Genomic DNA, 19,700 nt, shown 5'->3' with positions numbered 1-19,700 from the left:
GCGTATCTTGATCATTTTTGTTACATAAAGGTAAGGTGATCAGTCTCACGCTTCAGGTACCAGTCCAGGGACTATGAAATATTTTTAGTGTAAAAACACCCTTTTAAATAAATATTTCATATCAGCCATGTCGGGAATCGAACCCGAGACCTCTTGCATGGTAGGCAAACGCGCTGATCATTACACCACGAGGCCGATAATGTAATGAATCAATAACTTATGATATCCACTGTGAAAAATGTGTATATTTTTTTAAACATTTTTTTCATTTATGAAATCATACAGTCTTCATATAAATACAAGGTACAAAATAACAATTAATAAAGTAAGACCAATTACAGATTTCACATTAATTTATTATGAATGCAGGAGGAGAGGGAGGGGAAAAACAAATCAATTATTATAAAAATAATGTTAAATAAAAAGTACATAAAAGGAAGAGGACATTGTATAGTTCCAACTATACTTTCCTCCATCTCTCTCTGCTTCCATGAACATTTATATTTCTTAGTAAAAAATCACAACCAACAATAATTAATTAGATGCAGGTAGTAGATGTTCGTATTAATAAGTAAAAATTAGCAGTTGAAATTATGTTTATATGATTTTTTTATGCTATATGTATGGATTTTATGTAAAAGTTGCTATTTTTTTTCCCAAATAAATAATAAAATGTTGCTAGATAAATGATAAATGAAAAGCTTAAAAATATGAAAAACGTATTATAACGATTACTTCTAAAATACTGATTTATAATAAAATGAATTTGATGTATTTGATCCAACGATTGTATTAAACAAATAATTACCGGAGTAACTCCTAAATATTGCTCTGCAAGCCTTTGCGCGTGTCCTATGTCCATCCCATCCTCATGACCCTCACAGGAGCCCGGGACTACGGACTCTATGACGTCACACAGCACGGATCCTTCCTCCCACACAGAGTCCAGGGAGCTGGTTCTACTGTCGCCGGGGAGTGTTTCTTGCAGCCATTTCAGAACCCCTTCGGCCATATTTGGCGAAGGGAAGAAAACTGGAAAAATAAATGACAAAGATACATTATCCAGCAATGCAAGTCTTTTCCAGTGCAAATAAGTAAGAGTGGTCGATAGCATAAATAAATAGTGTTGCTATTAAATGAAAAAAAGAGGTGTCGAAAATGCTCACTTTTGTCTACTTGACATACCATTTTGAAAGCTTGTAATTAAATATAATAATATATATGACGTAAAAGCAAACACAATACCAAAGCTCTAAGGTATACTGACAGAATGCATTAAGTCAACCGTCTTTATATATTTTAAATATTTTTAAATATAGGTGGAAGATATTGATTTCAAATCTTATGCAAAGCTCAGATTAAAGATTACTCTTTCAAAGCATTAAAAAAATAATAGAAATTGTTGGAGAAATAATGCGTCGAAAGAATAAAAAAAGCTTTTAATGCGATTATCGCGGAACTTGTTTTAATGAATTAATGCATTCTATCAGTAAAGCCTCAATATCTTGTGAAGCAGATTTTTTTTATTTCAAACCTTCAACATTTTGTTTCACATTTAGTGTTCATTTTTTAATAAAAAAAACAGACACTACTTATGTTAATACCTAATATATTTGATGCATATTTAAATAAAACGGTTTCCAATCGCAGCGTATCTAGATCATTTTTGTTACCAGTAAGGTAAGATGTCTTACGTTTCATTTGCCATTTGACAGTGAAATACTGTAGTGTTAAAACACCATTAACTTTTAAGTCTCGCTGGCTCAACAAAATACACGCCTGGCGATGGTGAGTCAGATAAGACCCAGTTTTAAAAGTCACATTTTTTGTCATTTTTGCGAAGTTTACAATATTAATTAACCATTAAAATATGTATTGAATCCATATAAAGACATAGGGTAAATGTATTATATTAAGGAAAATTACGGGCATAAAAATTACTCTTCTCATAATCGAGGATGTTCAATACTGACGTTCAATGATAACGGTATTGATAAGAAAAGGAAGATGGTCCGGACAGGGAAATTGTATTCTTCATCCGCCTAGACGTGAAATGGAAATGGTGGATGCAAAAATTTCGATAAATGAAAATGACAAGGGTGCGGATAGGGAAAGATGGTCCGGATAGGAAAATGATCATGAAAAAAAGGACGATGAATGGAAATGATGAGGATGCGGATAGGGAAATTGTATTTTTCATCCGCCGGGGCATGGAATGGTAATGATGATGACAAAAATTACGATGAATGGAAATTATGATGGTGTGGATAGGGAAACGATAATGGTCCGAATAGGGAAACGATGATGACAAATATGACGATAATGGAAATCATGATGGAGTGGATAGAGAAATGATGATGACAAAGATGACGATGATTGTGAATGATGGTGCTGATAGGGAAATGATGATGCCTTGTAAAGTAGGCAAGCGTGGTTAATGCTTTCAGGAGGCATCCGCAGTACATGGCCATGTCAACCGTATTGTTTTCAGTTGATGACAGCTGTCACCGGAGTTTGCTGCGTCCGTTCTACCACCGTACACCTAAGATTCTTCTGAGATATCTACTCTCGACATTCATAATTTCGCTGTTTTTTTTCAATGAAGAAGTTCAGTGGTTTTTTTTGTTTTTTTATTTGACTATTAAACTAAAAAAAATTATATCGTATTATCAGCGCTACGATTTTTTAAAGTTTTGTATTTCTGAAATAACTCCGCGTGTGACATCAGAGGTTCATTTCCGCTTATTCTCATTCAGTTCTTCCCATTGGTCCAGAAACAACAAGCAGACCGGAAATCTTCCATAGCTCTCAGACCATAGGTTGATTCATATGAACCAGTGATGTCATTCAAAGTAGTGCGTTTTTATTAAAATATTTTTTATTATTTTTTCCGTACATTTTCAAGAAACTTTTTGTTACAATTTAATGCTCTAATTTTTACCCCGCGCAAGAAAACATTTTTTGTATCCAATTTCCCATAGGGCTGAAGTTCCTCATTAGCACCCGTAGAAGAGAATATGTGTTATGCAGGCGTTATGTAGGCGGCGTTTGGTTTTCACTGAGTAAATATCCGATGTCCATGCATCCTTCATACTGTTGAATTTTTAAAAATATTATTTTTTTACATATGAGTTGCATTTTTTTTACCTTGCTTATAATATACAAGGTTTAATTTAATTAATACTGTTAAATGTGGCCCCTCCCAGCTCTTATTAAAAGCTGCCATTTTCCGTTACATATACTTACTCCCGGATATTTGAAACTCCCGACCATTTTGATGACTTGGTTTGACTGATAATATTTATAAAAGTACCTATTTAAAATTGCATTAAGTAAGTACCCCCTGAAATTTAAAGCGTACGTTATTTAAAATGCCATTACTGGTCAGAGATGCACTTGTGTTTAGAGAACCGAATGTAAACATCCAGAGATTGTTCTTCTTACTGTGGTAGATTTTTCAGCAAGATTGTCTTGTTGCCATTTCATATCCCCTCAGGGTATACATTGAATGAGGTGAAGTGAAGCGAGAAGACGATCTTTGGGGGGTGGAAAGGGAGAGAAACATCCCTTACGCCGTATTTGGTTCCCCTTTGTGACATCTCTAGCAGGAAATTGCACTTTTACGTTATTTCATAGTACGGCCGATTAATTCGGTAATGAAAATTGAAACAAAACTTTACTAATGGTTCTAGTAAAATGTTGTTTATTCATTCAAAAGAATCTCGTGTTATTGAAACAAGTGTTAACAAGATAATAAGGTAATTAACAAAACATTTATTTAAAAAATGTTGGTACATAGAAAACCAATCTTAAGTACACACTCCGTATAATTCAAATAAACGTAAATTAATGTAATATTTTTTAGTTCAAATAAAACAAACACGTCTCTCATACGTTTACGCACAAACACCGTCAAATAAAGTGATTTCGAAATATAAAAATTAAAACGAAACAGAATTCAGTAGATATTCACTAAAGTGATTTAATAAAAAGTATACCTAAATCGATTGTAAATAGTCAATTTCTAAACCTTATTTAGTTGATGTATATATCGCAGTCGCAAATTTCAAAAAGGAACTATATTGTAACGGTTCAATCGACAATTAGCCGTTTGGCATTTTGGCTGAAAACCACAGGCCATGGTTTCGGGTGAAAAACTTACAACTATTCAATACTAATAAAAATGACTTGATGAATGAATATAGCCAATGAATATTAAGCCGATTATATCCGAATAATTTTAAAATGATGAATTCGTATTTTTGTAATCTTCAAATTGACATTTTCACACCCGATTTGGAAAGTAAAATTTGTATAGCTGTGCTAAATGTTAATACAAAAAATATTTATACTTGCTACGCGAAGAATGGATGTCCGCTAATTCAACAACACGTCTGTATAAGAGAGAGCACAAAGATACAACCTATTACAAGGAAGACAGAGACTCTGTTCTGTGGCGGATGTTGTGTAAAATAGATTTAGTCTTCATTCGGTTGATGACAGTGATAGGGGACGCGCGCGCGTTATATGAGCGGCGTATTTATGATTTTTAATTTATTTTGCTATAACAGGGTTAAATAATATGTTTATTTGCACAAATTATGGAAAATGATTTATTAAACAGTATGTCTCCATGTTTTTTTTCTTCAAATGTCTGAATTTTTTAATGTTCCGTATTTTACTAGTAGTAACGCGATGATACATAACAGCACGCAAAAGGATTATTTACCACAGTATTTTAAGAGTTAAGAAGAAAATCCCCGAAGATCCAACTAGCTAAAATGACAAAAGTAAATAAATAAAATGGACTAAGTTTGTAATTGGTGGTATCGATTTTTTGTGTTTTAAAATAAATAAATTTTCTTACTGCTTCTGACAGTCTTATCACAGTGCTGCAGCAGCCGCATGATGGGGGAGTCCCTTCCACAGAGCAAGGTCAGCAGTGCAGCGGGCGCCAGAAACCGCAATGTGGCGCCCAACGTTTGTATGAGGGACCACATTCTCCTGCCGCCCTGGGCGGACCCAGCCACCGACAACTCTAAAATCAACAATAAAAACAATTATTAAATATGTAAAATATATTGAACATATTAAAATTTGAGTAGCGATCTTCTTTTGTCCGTTTCAGGGGATGGTTGTTGATTTGTATAATATGTAAGCTTTGTCTTCAAAGGTGCCAAAAATTACAAAAATCCCAATGAACTATTAATACTATCAATCAACTATTAATCAATAAATTCAAAGTAAATTTAAATAAATTTTTTGAACAAGTGTAAACACTGCATTCAATTTTAATTAGCATGAATGCATTTTTTTTGTTTTTCTTTTTATATCCCATGTGTTTTTTTTTCTTATTTACTCGTATATTCAAAATTATTTAAATTCTAATAAATAAATAACTATAACAGTGTAAGTCACTCTCCAAGCACAAGAGTTTTGGAGAGTTACAGTTATAACATTTACTAGATGTATAAAAGTAGATTTGTATAGAATTTAAAAAAACATGTACAATTTATGAAATATATTGGTTAATAATAAAAAGAGTACTAATTATCTTTTTAATAAAGGAGTGTACATGTTAAGTAATGCATTCTAAAAAATTGATAAAACCAAGAATCTATATAAAACTAGTGAATTAAAAAATGAATACGGAGCGTTCTCTAGTTAGAATAGTCTTCATCTAACATGGCTCAGCCTGTTCTAAGATGGAGATTTTTTATGTTTTAAAGTACAAGTAGTTCTATACTAATATAACAAAACAAACAAAAAAACTAAAACTACTTCGTTACAAATGCATTGCTAATGAAATGTAAGAATTTAATAATCATTCTTATATAAATATAAAGTATATATGTGTGTTAAGAATACATGATGTTACCTAAAACATATATAATAAAACATTTAAGTTTGCAAGTGAAAATTGTAATTTATTATATGAAAAAAAGACGAGTCATACTTTAATCGACAAATTTGAAATATCCAGTCACCGGTTTCATCGCTTTCGCGACATCTTCGAGACTGGAATCTTTATTAAGGAGTTCAATGTATTTATACAAAAAAAAAAAAATATCCTTACCTCTGTTTTGTATAAATATATTCGACTCCTTAATAAAGATACCAGTCTCGAAGATGGCGCGAAAGTCACTCGTCTTTTATTTATATAATAAAACATATACATAAAATATTAAAATAGACAATAAAAAAACAAATATAAAGTAATCTTATGCATAAATTAACTAGTGGGTACTCAGGTTTTTTTTACTTATGCATAATAATGTCTGCCTTAAAACAGGTTGTACCTAGTTAGGCAGACTGAACATAATCTCGAGAAATCTGTAACCTAAGTATGTATGTAGTAGATAATGAAATTGTAGTTTTTTGTTAATAAACCATGATTATTATTATTATAAAAATATAAATAATATGTGAACCTATTATATAAATTGATACGTTTATTTATCTACACGTATTTAAAAAAAAATATCTCGCTACACTATTTATGTGTGCAGTTATTTTTATTTGAAATTTTGTTTTACATTTTGAGTCCTTAATATTTGGCATTAAATCATTAAATATTTTTGAAGCAATTACATTATATTGTTTTTTATGAGAGTATTGTAAAAATCTTCAGGCTTTATTTCTGCAAATACCTTGTCCCTCAGCGTAAAGTTGTCTATACTGGAGAATATCATTTAGTGGATTATAATCATCGTCTTCAATTTCATCTTCGTCAGACGTTTCCAGTCCGATTTCTTCACTTTCTAGTTCATTCTCGAGCAAATCCTCCATTTTAAATTCTTCACTTACTCACGAACAATAATTTATCTACACTTTATTTACGTAATTATTGTTTTGCCCTTAGAAATAATAAGTTAAATGGAATTTAAATCTTCCAACATTACCTACAATAAAAAGTAACTAAACTTAAAACTTTTCCTAAAGCTCAATTATAAAATACAAAATAAAGTCCACTTCAACTTTTCGTGCTTGTATTGATCGCGTCAGACGTTTTGACGTTATCTTTCTAACCTTTTTGAGGCGATTTATAAAACGAGCTGGATATTAACGAATACCCCCAAAAAAGTTTAGTTTTAAAAACAAATTGGGACATATCACATACTACGAATATCGATAAAAATAAACAAAATGGGTTTAGAATAATTAATTGTATTTTCAAAATCAATATGGATATTGTGGAGAAATGTTTTCATGTATAAATTTCAAAATGTTTTTTTTTTTTATTTTTTTTTTCTTTAAATACGTCACTAGAAAAACGCGACATGTTTGGCCTAGATAGTTGTGACGCCAAAATTTGTGACAATGTTGTAAACAAATTTAAATGGTCAGGAGCAATTTATTTTTCATACATATATTTACATAGAAATATAATGACAAAAATACACTTTGGAAAAACACATTTTAAAATTAAGCAATAACATAAATTGGAAAAAATGCCCACAAAGACGTCAGCGTCTGAGCGTAGACCATTCTTTTTTAATTATTAAAAAGTTTATAGCATATAAATATGGTATGACAGGAAAAGAAAAACCTAATAAAAATGAATCGTGACGTATTAGGGGCGTGGCCATCGGAATGACCATTTTTGCGGGAATTCAATATTATATATATAAAAATATTTGTTATGCTACTAATAAGTAACATTTTTTTTTACTCGACTTAATAGACTATCAAATCAAGTCAAAAATATTTATTTTAATATGTTTATGTATCGTATTATACACTCATTGATTTTTTTTTTAAAGTTATGTGATTTTGTCCGACCGTGATGTCACAAGTTCTCTTCGGTGAGTTCTGCTGATAGATGAATTGGCTTCCCGTAAACTGGAAATCTATCACAGCACATTACCATTGGTTGATTCGGAAAAACTTGTGATGTAGTTCAAATTAGTTCATTTTTAGTATTTTTTTCATTCATTGTCGGAAATTTCGCTGTACAGTTAAATGCTCTAATTTTCTCGTAACACTGAACTTCCTCATTCCTCCCAAGTTAAGAACCAATGAAATAGGTGAACACATACTTTTCATCCTAAAACACACACAATTTACGAACTAACCCGTAGAAAGAGGTACTAATAATTATTATGTTGTTAACAAATTACAACAGGGATGGAGAATACCTTAAATAAGGGAATATGGAAGTCAAGGCATTTACAGGGCTTATGACCTGTCATTGGCTGGTTTAAGTGGCCACTTTACACACTGTGTAACATTCACAATTTTGCCTATGTTTGAACATCCATATTTCTTCAATTCTTCCATCTATTGATTTTAGTAAAGTCAAAGATGAACATTTGGACAAAATTCAAATATTGTATTATGTTGTTCCTTTATATTTTACACACCAATTGCCCTAGACGTCAATAATTGTGTGATTGGTGATGACTGATGCAAGACACTCAAGTTTTCCAAAAATCACGCATTAATTATCATGATTTGACGGATACTACCAAGTATAAATAAAAGGTTAAATATTCTGTTAAAGCAGAACATAAAATATGACCGATCGTTTCTTTTCAGACTCAAACTCCGCGTAATACTGATTAAATTGAAATAGAGAAATTATTTTTTTGCCAACGTGAAATGAAACGTTTTATCCATTCTCTGTATTGAGAGTCAGGCCAAATAAAAAAGGTCACGTTAATTATTACATAAAAAGTTAATTAAGATTAACTTAAAAACATTTTACAGTTTTAGTTTGTTATGTGATTGTATACTTTTAATATATTCTAAAAATAATGTGTGTGAATGCATAAAAATAATGTTACTATTGTTGTTATGTTTAGTCAAGTCTATGATCAATACTCAGGTCACGTACACGACATAATTAGTACAAATTACATGGTAGCTGTTTATTTTTTGTGATGTAAATAATAAAAAAAACATAAGTACTCAAAATTAATATTGTTAATCTGCATTCTAAAGAAATTAATTTTCAACAAATACTGTAGGTAGTATGTAATGTAAACCATAATTTGTCAGTTAATCATAAGTATTTTAAAAATGGTTGCAACAGAGAGGGAAAACATTTTTAAGAAGGGAATATGTATGATTTTTATAACCCCCTACAGTGGAAATCAAGTCTATCAACAAATATTTGGACATACTAAAAACGTTATTGCCAAGTGTTTTTAAACGTTTTATTTTAATTATCATATTACAACAGAGACTAAGAACATTTTAGAGAAGGTGATATGGAAGTCTAGGCATCTACAGGACTTATGACCTGTGATTGGCTGGTTTAAGTGGCCACTTTACACACTGTGTAACATTCAACATTCTGCCCATATTTGAACATCTATATTCCTTCAATTCTTTCATGTGTCAATGTTTGTGAAGTTAAAGAGCTGGAACATTTATATATGCGGGTGAGATTCATCTAATTGAATTATTTCACCTACATACTAGGCAACGACTGAAACTAACTTCGCAAACATCAACAGATGAAAGAATGGAAATAATATAGATGTTCAAATATTGGCAGAATGGTGAATGTTACACAGTGTGTAAAGTGGCCACTTAAATCAGCCAATGACAGGTCAAACGCCCTGTAGATTCCTGAACTTCTAGATTACCTTACCTAAAATGTTTTTCATCTCTGTGGTAAAATGTTAATACAAACAGCTCCCCAGGGAGTTAAATCCAGTCCTTGTCTACAAAAATTTGGACGAATTCAAAATATTGTTGTTTTATTTGAAATTATCACTTGAAATTTTAGTCTGTGTAATACTTTATAAAGAAAGCTAAATTTCTTTGTGAAAACTGCTTCGTTAAACATTAATCAGTCTCTATGTTATTTTTTAATCCCAGCAGTATTTTGACACTTAAAAACGACAACACGGCATAATTAAATTTTAATCCATAGTTATTATTTTTCTGTTTTAGTACCTAGCTTTAGCTTTTCCAATTATTTAAAATGAAATATAATTATAATAATAGTTTTTATTAAGTGTAGTTGACTTTAGTTAAATATGTCAGTACGCATAAGAAAGGAATAAATGTTTATCAGGAATGAATAACTCGAAACAGGTACAACTCGGCTAGGTTACTGAATCGTGTAGAGATAACGTTCCCTTATACAATCTCTAATCGAGTTTAATTGTATTTTGTTGATAGAATACCAACCAAATTTAACATAAAATCTTGGATTCTCACATAATTATTTCGATTATAACCGGTTTTCAACGCAACAAAAAATTGAGCAGAGCTGTCATAACGATGACGCGAGCGACGCCATTTTTAAATGTGATTTAAACAGAGGAAATACCTATAGCTAACTTTACTGACGGTTTCAATGAGATTTACATATTTTTTTGCGATAATCAGAGATTGTGAAATCGCTTTTTAACTTAAGTGCTATTTAGTAGCACATATAAGCTAATCAAGATTTTCAAAGAGATGGTGAAATGCTAACTAACTTTTATAAAATACTGTGGTAAAAGATCCCTCTGCAAACGGTGCCTCATGTCCAATTTTTTTACGCACAATTATACGATCAAAGATAATTACATATCACGGTGTAGCGATATTAGAGACTTAGGAATTATTCTTGATAATAGAGTGCTGTTCGGGTCTTATATAAATTCTATTGTTAAAAAAGGTAACCAAATGCTGGGCTTCATTTTAAGAATTTCCAAACCTTTTAAAAAACCAAATACATTAAAAAATTTATACAACACTTTTGTACGCAGTAATTTGGAGTTTGCATCTGTTGTGTGGAGCCCACAATACATAACAAACATAGAAAGGATTGAAAATGTTCAACGAAAATTTTTAAAATACCTAGATTATTAAAACAATAAAATGCTTTGTACTTACAGCCAATCTACCAAACAAAATGGGTTTTTACCCTTGAAAATAGACGCACTGTATCTGAATTATGCTATTTAAATAAATTATCAAATAATAAAGTAGACTCTTTTAACCTACTCTCCAAAATTAATCTTAATGTCCCCTTTCGCGTGACAAGAAATAAATATTTGTTCCATCTGCCAGTCTGTAGCACTAACAATGCACAATTCTCTTTCCTCTATCGTTCTTGCTCTAACTATAATGCTTTTTTTTCATCTATTGATATATTTTACATGCCCCTTAATTTATTTAAAAATAAATTAACATTCATTATTTCTGGCTGCGATACGATCCCACTTACTATTTAATGATGCACACTCCTGAACACTTACTCCCACACTAATACACATAAACACACATCTCCACTTACTCTCATACAAATACACATAAACACACCTTTTTGTTGTAAGACTATTGATTAATATGTATGATTCTAATTTTGAAACTTTGTTGGTCTGTCTTTAAACTGATTTTTTTTAAATGTTACTTTATCATTGTCGACTGTTTGTTTCTTTAAAATAAATAAATACATAAATAACGGGTTACAGTGAATCGTTTGCAATATCTTTGTGTGAATTGTACGCACACATTTTTGTTTAGTTGACACATTTTTTTATTTTCTTCTGCTACACTAGTTACCTTCGCGACATTTATTTTTTTACCTGTATTAAAAAATATATTTGTTTTTATATGGATGATATACTTAAAAGGTTAAATTTTTCCATTCGTTAATCAATGTTTAATATTTACTATATTTGAGTTTGTTGGGAGAGCAGCTTGCCATATTTTTTTATTTACGAAAACTGTCATTGAGTTACACTTTGAATCATTTCATCTTGGGTCCCAGTGGATCACTATTTATCATATAAAAAACAAACAACAAGACAGGCGCCGTGGCGCAGTTGGTTAGACGGCTACCTGTGAAACTGGCGTCGCGGGTTCGATTCCCAATAGTCCCATAGTGCAAGAAAATAGGGAGAGTATCAAAGCGGAGAGAGACGTCCATTATTGCAACCCATGCCCCAAATAAACTCGAAAATGTGATTTTTTATCTTCAAAGCCTGGTAGAATTAGGAATTTAAATAAAGCACTGCCAAAAAACAGTTTATTATTTAAATTAACACTTATTTGATTCTAATAGCATTATTAAGTGTATTTTAGTCTGATCCGCTGTAACCGTAAGGTCGATCTATTCTGGCCCATTTCTGGGTCACAGTGGATCAATTACGGTGGAGTGCGGGTATTATCCTTGACTCTACCCGATCAAGTTCCTCCAAGGTATGCTTGGCTACAACAGTTTAGAGACTAGAAGAAATGTGTATTTGACTACATATTTTTATCGATTGTTGCGCGGTATGATCGATAAGTCTGAGATTATGATGAGCATTGGTTTGTATGTTCCTGATAATTACCTATGACAAAGCATAGATTGTTTTATATTCCGATATTCAGGACTAACCTGCCTATGGTTACGCCTGTTGGAAGGGCTACCGCTATGCTGAACAACATCGCTCTGGATATTGATATGTTCCATGTATCCGAAGGGGTTTTCCGGAGCAGGATTCTCCTACTACTTTGACATGAGTCTCTTTTGTGTATTTTTTTTTCTTTTTTATAATATGTACGTATTGAATATATGTTTGTAATGTCAATGTTATTAAAAAACAAAACCATTACTTTGAAAAGTACGAATGCTAGTTTCGATTTTATCAAAGAGACCGGAATTAAATAGTATAAAAAATATTCATTCACTACCCCCCTAATCAAAGCATTTAGTAAAATGTTTTCTCAAAATTATAACAAGTCCATTTCAAATTAAAATTTCGGTCCTCTTATTTTCTTATCTAGGAAACGTGTTTTAAAATAACGGGCGAAGTTTTTTCAGAATGTTCCTCCGTGTAATTCATTCGTAACTTTTGTATGAGATACAAAGTTTTTTAATTTCACCCCGTAGCACATTAAATAATTAAGTTAAGGCAAAAGTTGTCGCAGTATCAAGGCGAAATTCGAAAATTGTGATAAATCACCAACGTGTCACCAAATACACAAGTTGAGGAACTAATGAGTTTTAAAGTGAATTATAGCGATATAAAACCTAAATAAGCTGAATTTTCAATTTGTATCTTATTATCAAAACCGAAACCAAAAAAAAATAAATGCACTGTGTTGGCGGAATAAACCAATCGTTCCTTGGCCTCACTGTCATAGTGTCCATGTTTCCGCCCCATATAAAAAAATAAAAAAAATACTGAAGTTCTGACCAATTTACTTTTTATCGCTTTCGGTATGCCTCTGTCCTTTTATATCTATTCCAAACTTGCCGTTGCACTTTTTGCCATCCCAGGGCCCCGATTACAATGAGAAGTTAACATTTATCTTCAATTTTATCTTCTAAGTAAAATAAAGTTTTTTGTATCAAAAGCAGATTATGCATACAATTTTTTCTTCTAAACATTTATTTATTTATTTTATTTATTTATTCAATTTTACAATACGCCCAAGGGGCATTTACAAAAAATATACAGTTAAGTACAAACAGAGTGCGTAAAAATTTAAAATATAAACAATGCTTTTTTGTATACATTTAGAAACAATAAGAAGCATACTGCCATGCAAAATAAAAAGTGAAACTTTACAATGTAAAAAAGAAAAAAGTAATTTTATATGGATATAATAAAAGTAATTGAATTAAAAAGCAAATTGTAAGTAACTTGTAAAGAATTCAAACAAAAAAAAAAACATTTTCATATACTTATAAGTATAAAAAAAAATATACAGGTAACTACAAACAAAGAAAGTAATAATTTTATAAATACACAACACATTAAAAGAAATAAAAAAAGATTTTATATACATGTAGAAACAATAAAAAGCAAACTGCAATGCAAAATAAAAAGCGAAACTTTGCATAAAAAAAAAGATTAAAAATATGAATATAAGAACAATGTTAAAATTAACATGTTCAATTATAGGTGAACGACAAAGATACTTTAAATGATCATGCAAATATACTCATTTTCGTACACAAATATCGGATTTTCTTCATGGATAATCGAAGATAACTCTGTTAACTTCCCATTTTAATCGGGGCCCTGGGCCTCGAACGCTATCTTCACCTGTATATATCGAGATAGTTACTTAACTTAACTTCTGTACTATCTGTATCTACCTCGGTATGTTCTACTTATTTGTTTTTGTAATCCATACGACATAGAAGAAATCCGCAACAGTTTTATACTAGTTGTCTGATGTTAAAAATTTAAGTCTCAGTAAATGTACATAAAATTATATTGTAAATATATAAGCATTATCACTCGGCCTCGTAGTGTAATGGTCAGCGCGTTAGCCTGCCATGCAAGAGGTCTCGGGTTTGATTCCCGACATGGTTGATGTGAAATATTTATTTGAATGGGTGTTTTCACACTAAAATATTTCACAGTCTCTGAACTGGTACCTGAAGCGTAAGACTGATCATCTTACCTTCATGTAACAAAAAATGATCAAGATACGCTTCGATTGGTGTACCAATGTAGTGCCCTATGCACCATTAGGTGCGGAAAGGGAACGATGATGATGATAATGAAGCATTATCAACAATATTTTGAGTTTGTCCAAATTTTCGTAGATATGGACTGGATTCAACTCCCTGGGAGGTGTTTATACTAAAATATTACAACAGAGATGAAGAATATTCTAGAGAAGGTAATATTTAAGTTTAGGCATCTACAGGACCTATGAGCTGTCATTGGCTGGTTTAAGTGGCCACTTCACACACTGTGTAACATTCACCATTCTGCCCATATTTGAACATCGATATTCCTTTAATTCGGTCATCTATTGATGTTTGAGAAGTTAAAGAGCTGAAACCTTTATTTATGCGGGTGAGATTCATCTAATTGAATTATTTCACCAACATGCTAGGCAACGCCTAAAAAAAAATATATTTTTTTTTCAATTGCTATACTTCTTCAAGGACCAAGTGGATTCATCAACAATATTTTGAGTTTGTCCAAGTTTTTGTAGACAAGGACTGGATTCAACTCCCTGGGGAGCAAAAACAAAACAGGAAATGTATTAACACCTTTTTTAAGAAAGTAAGAATGTGTTTCCATTGCGTTAGCTTGTCAATAAAAATATTCAATTTTGTATTTGAAGCACTAAATTTGTGGTTATTAATTATAATAAAATTAATAAATATAACATAACTTCGTTTTTAACTAAGTATTTTTTTTTCAGTTTTCTAGTATAGGTTAAGTATACCTTGATAAAGAATTGCGTGTAGCTTTGAAACCTGTCGGTAGTAAAAATAAAAAGTGGTTAAAAACAAAGCTGTTATATATTTATTTTATTATATAAATATCAATTATGTCCAATAATAAGAATTAGAAATTAATGTTTTTTTCAAAACTCGTGTAATTTTTTAATTCACCCTACTACTACCATACTATTACGAACATGATACCTTTAGGGTTAGGCAGAGAGGATGGACCCCCACACACGTCTATCCTGACATACATTCCAAGCTTCTCCCAAATTTATACATCTTGTCATATATGCCCTTCGGTTGTGCCTGTTTTTGACATGACCAGACTTCATATTTTATTTATCTGATCATGCAACGTCTTTCTTGGTCGTTTACGTCCCACGTTACCATTAATTCTCGCCATATATATATATCTGTTTTACCATTTTTTCGTCATCCATTTATTCTACACGACCAAACCATCTTAATGACCCTTTTAAATCTTCTCAAATACACCTATCTCAGATTTGCATTTATTTATTTACATACATAAGTTTATTGTACATTATTTGATACAACAAGTCCCAACTCCATGGGACTAAAAGTCCTGTGTTGAGGAGGGACGAGCAATTATATGACACATACACATGAGTATATCACCACAAATATAGGATTAAAAACATATAATATAATTATAAAAGATATTAAAAAATACGTGTATATGGCACATCAATATAGTAAACAGTAAACTCAAGCATCATTTGTAACCTTGTCATACATTGATTTTTCTTACATTCATCTAAGATACCGCATTTTATCATCATTTTTTATTCACTTTCCGCACCTAATGGTGCATAGGGCTCTTCATTGGTACACCAATCACAGCGTAGCTTGATCATTTTCGTTCCATTGACGTAGAAGATCATACTTCCAGGGACTATGAAATATTATTGTGTAAAAACACATTTAAAACTAAATATTTCACGTCAACCCGAACCCGAGACCTTTTGCATGGTAGGCAAACGAACTGACGACTACACCACGAGGTCGACCGCATTTCAACTTATCCATATTATAATAATATTATATCTACATTCCAAGTTGTCAGATACGAAAAAAACCTATTTTAAATCGGATTTTATTTTACATAACAGCCTGTGACGTTACGTAGACAAGTGTTTTTAATGTTAACATATTTTATCAAGTAATTACATATGTTGTGAATTGACATGTATTCAAATGATAAAATCAATACTTGTTTAGTGTTATTATTTAGGAATTTATAATATAGATGTATGTAATTTAAAATATGTTTGAATGTATAATAATCAATAAGAAATAGGTTATTCCGTTCACACACATATATATATATATATATGTAAAGTCAGTACTGAACATTAATTTATTTAAAGTCTTTTGATTTAAGTTTTTATAAGTAATATCTGTTCTAAATAAATTACCCAGGCATATGTGTACAGATACCATATACCCATATCATCATCAAACGGTTATTCGCATCTGATGACGCAAAGAGTACTGCTTTGGTCCTCGATTAGGTTTTGGTATCTGGATTATTTGTTACATGAAGGTAAGGTGATCAGTCTTACGCTGCACGTGCCAGTCCATGGACAGTGAAAATTTTACACCTTAAAAACAAAGGTTTTATATCGATCCTCCCAGGGGCCGTATTACGATGGAAGTTAACATTCATTCTGTATGTTATCTACAAAGTAAAATTATGTTTTCTATATAAAAAATATAATATGTTTACAATTTTTCTTCCGAATATGTTTAATTATAGGTTATCAACGAAGATACTTTAAATTTTTACACAAATATACAGGTTTTTGTACATAAATATCGATTTTATTTTACACCGTCTCGATATGTACCGATGAAGATTAGAATATAACTTAGGACATCAAGCAAAGGCAAACGCGCTAACCACTACAAAACGAGGCGGACTAATCTCTACTTGATTTAGTTTTCAGTATTTTAACCTGAGAGTAGCCATCGAGTAAAAAACATGATACATATATTACGTATGTAAAACACCCCATACCCATTCTTGTCTGAGTTGAGGTTTAGGGCTACGGGAAATGGACAGGAGAATGTTTTCTTACTCGCGGTAAAAATTAAAGCATTAAATTGTACTGCGATGTTTCTGGAAATTTCGTGAAATTTAAAAAAAAAAAAAACGACCTATTTTGAGCGACGTCACTAGTTCTTCCGAATCAACTGATGATAGAGTGTTGTAATAGATATCCAGTTTACGAGAAACCAATTCACCAATCATCAGAACTCACCAAAGAGAATAGAGTAATAATGTTTGGTTCGCGTCATTTTAAAAATGTAAGTGTAACGAATAATAACAGGCACATTACCAATGTACTAGATTACTAAATATCCGTAAAAAAATGGATGAACAATATTCACGAATCAAAAATATCAGACTTTAGATGAGCATTAAAATAGTTTTTTTTTCGTTATCTCTGAAATTGCAAATATGGTGATACAATTGGTCTATTCTAAGAAAATATTTATATGATGTATCCAAATAATTTTTCGAATTTAAACGTTTTTTTTTAGAAGGTTTTTGCAATACACAAAATAACGTTAATGAGATGAATAGTTTACTGTTACAAGCTTTTTTATTTGGCCCTTTCGGACTAGCCTTTGAAGTAAAATAATTTATTTTGTCATCACGTGCTAAGGATTTTGTCGTTTGACACAAGTGTCTCATTAAAGACATTGAAATACAAAAATTGACACTGTTTTGGTCAAATCAATTAAGTCTAAAACTTCGCCGCCAAAAAGGAAGATTTACAAATTCAACAAAATTATTTTTAAATCACGTTAACGGTGCAAAAACACGTAAAACTTGTATTTTAACAATATTTTCGTAAAAACAACACTAAAACACATTTACAGGTATTTTTTTTTGCCACAGCGCTTATTGCAGACTCGTATGAGACTAATATAGTTAGATATTTTTGATACTGATTAGATCAGATAAACGAATAAAGCAAATATGTTCCACTAAAAGAGATGGATTCAGAAAAAGCGGTAGTAAAAACATTAATCAATAATATAACTAAATGTTACTAAATATTTGGATACAACCACTTACCGACTTTTCTATGTATACATGTCTCGAGATGTTTTTATTGATCTCGAAATTTCGAGAGTCTTTAGACATTTTCAATACCGGGACTCTGGAGATGCTAGTATCGAAATTTCGAGCCCGCATGGAGCAGTACGATTCTAAACGCGCTGTAGGAAGTAAATAAAGCGCTGCTACCACATAATTTACAAACTATGATGATACTATATTTATTTAGTTTTACAATACGCCCAAGGGGCATTTACACAAAATATACAGGTAAGTACAAACGTAGTAAGTAATAATTTTAAAAAGTAAACAATGTTTTTTTGTATACGTGTAGGAACAATAAAAAGCATACTGCTATGCAAAATAAAAAGTAAAACTTTACATAGTAAAAAAGAAAAAAATATGGATACATATAAGAAAAGTGATTGAATTAAAAAGCAAATTGTAAATAGCTTGTTAAGAATTTAAACAAAAAAATATATACATATATACGTATAAAAAAATGGTATTAACAAATTAATGTTAAAAACAAATAAAAAAAAGTAGTTAACAGTAAGTATATTATAAGATAATAATGTAATATATGGTACACAAACATATTTGATACATTAATTTCAGAAAGAGATATTACATAATATTATAAAGAAAATGAAGGTAGCAATCACAGCAAAAAACACACTCGCCTTGTCAAAACTGCCTTTTTTTATTGTTGTGATACTGGATCAGTACGACACTGCTCTAATGGATGCTAAAGATGCACATATTTTCTCTTAGCTCTGTTTGGAGCATGATGGCTGCTGGATGCTGGTCGACTTCATCCATAACTAGTTGTTGATCTAAGATGATTTTTCTGTTATGTTATTATAATTAGTCTATTGTGATCTATATTTGGTGGTAAAGGGTTAGTTGGTATATTTTGTATTAATTTTAATAAAAAGTTTTAAAAGTATGCTACGATGTGATTTATTTACTATGTGCACTATTTTTTCATACGAATTATCGTTAATATCGAATAGTCTCGAAGTCTCTAAAAGTCTCAACAACTCGAGGTTTGGTCTTCGAGTCTAGTCGTTTTCTTAGGCTCAAATTTGTGTCCAAACTGGATGCCCCACTCATAAAACACATTAATAGAAAAACTCTGAGAACAAAAAAATAACAAGAACTTGGGATGATAATACTCTGCTCTACCATTGCCAGCCATGTGCCAGTGAATTTAAGAGGAAATGGACTCTGACTTTTCTTCATACAACGTATTCCTGTATTTTGTCCCTGGATTATGGCTCTAGAGCAGTGATTTTTTAACACACTATTAATATTTACCATTGGAAAGTCCACTCCTTTTTGCCTTTTGTTATAAATGATTTATTATGGGAACTAGAAACACAAAAAAACCCTAAAAGTACCGAATTTTATTTGCTTCTTCAGATTATCCCTAAACATTTGGCTACCCAATTTTCATCAGACCATGGAAAATTT

The 19,700-nt window shown here is 31.2% G+C and overlaps 1 protein-coding gene across 6 annotated transcripts in view; it reads right to left on the bottom strand.

The window, feature by feature from the left end:
* LOC148277950 (uncharacterized) overlaps positions 1 to 19,700 on the bottom strand; it is a 49,630-nt gene that overhangs the window by 14,137 nt on the left and 15,793 nt on the right. For 2 of the 6 annotated variants that reach the window (XM_088232132.1, XM_088232137.1), the window contains exons 1-4: positions 18,042 to 18,073; positions 6,651 to 6,857; positions 4,868 to 5,038; positions 809 to 1,032 (exon numbers count right to left, since the gene is read on the bottom strand). In XM_088232132.1, the coding sequence (XP_088088258.1) occupies positions 809 to 1,032; positions 4,868 to 5,038; positions 6,651 to 6,789 (534 nt within the window). In that variant the 5' untranslated portion in view covers positions 6,790 to 6,857; positions 18,042 to 18,073. Of the gene's footprint in view, positions 1 to 808; positions 1,033 to 4,867; positions 5,039 to 6,650; positions 6,951 to 18,041; positions 18,074 to 19,700 lie in introns of those variants that run through there. The other 4 variants (XM_088232136.1, XM_088232134.1, XM_088232131.1 and 1 more) reach the window with 4 other exon arrangements.

The sequence above is a fragment of the Micrasema longulum genome, unplaced genomic scaffold (assembly GCF_059751315.1).
Source record: "Micrasema longulum isolate JH-2025_06_02 unplaced genomic scaffold, ASM5975131v1 h1tg000952l, whole genome shotgun sequence".
NCBI classification, from domain to species: domain Eukaryota; kingdom Metazoa; phylum Arthropoda; class Insecta; order Trichoptera; family Brachycentridae; genus Micrasema; species Micrasema longulum.
This window is presented reverse-complemented; position numbering and strand designations above follow the sequence as displayed.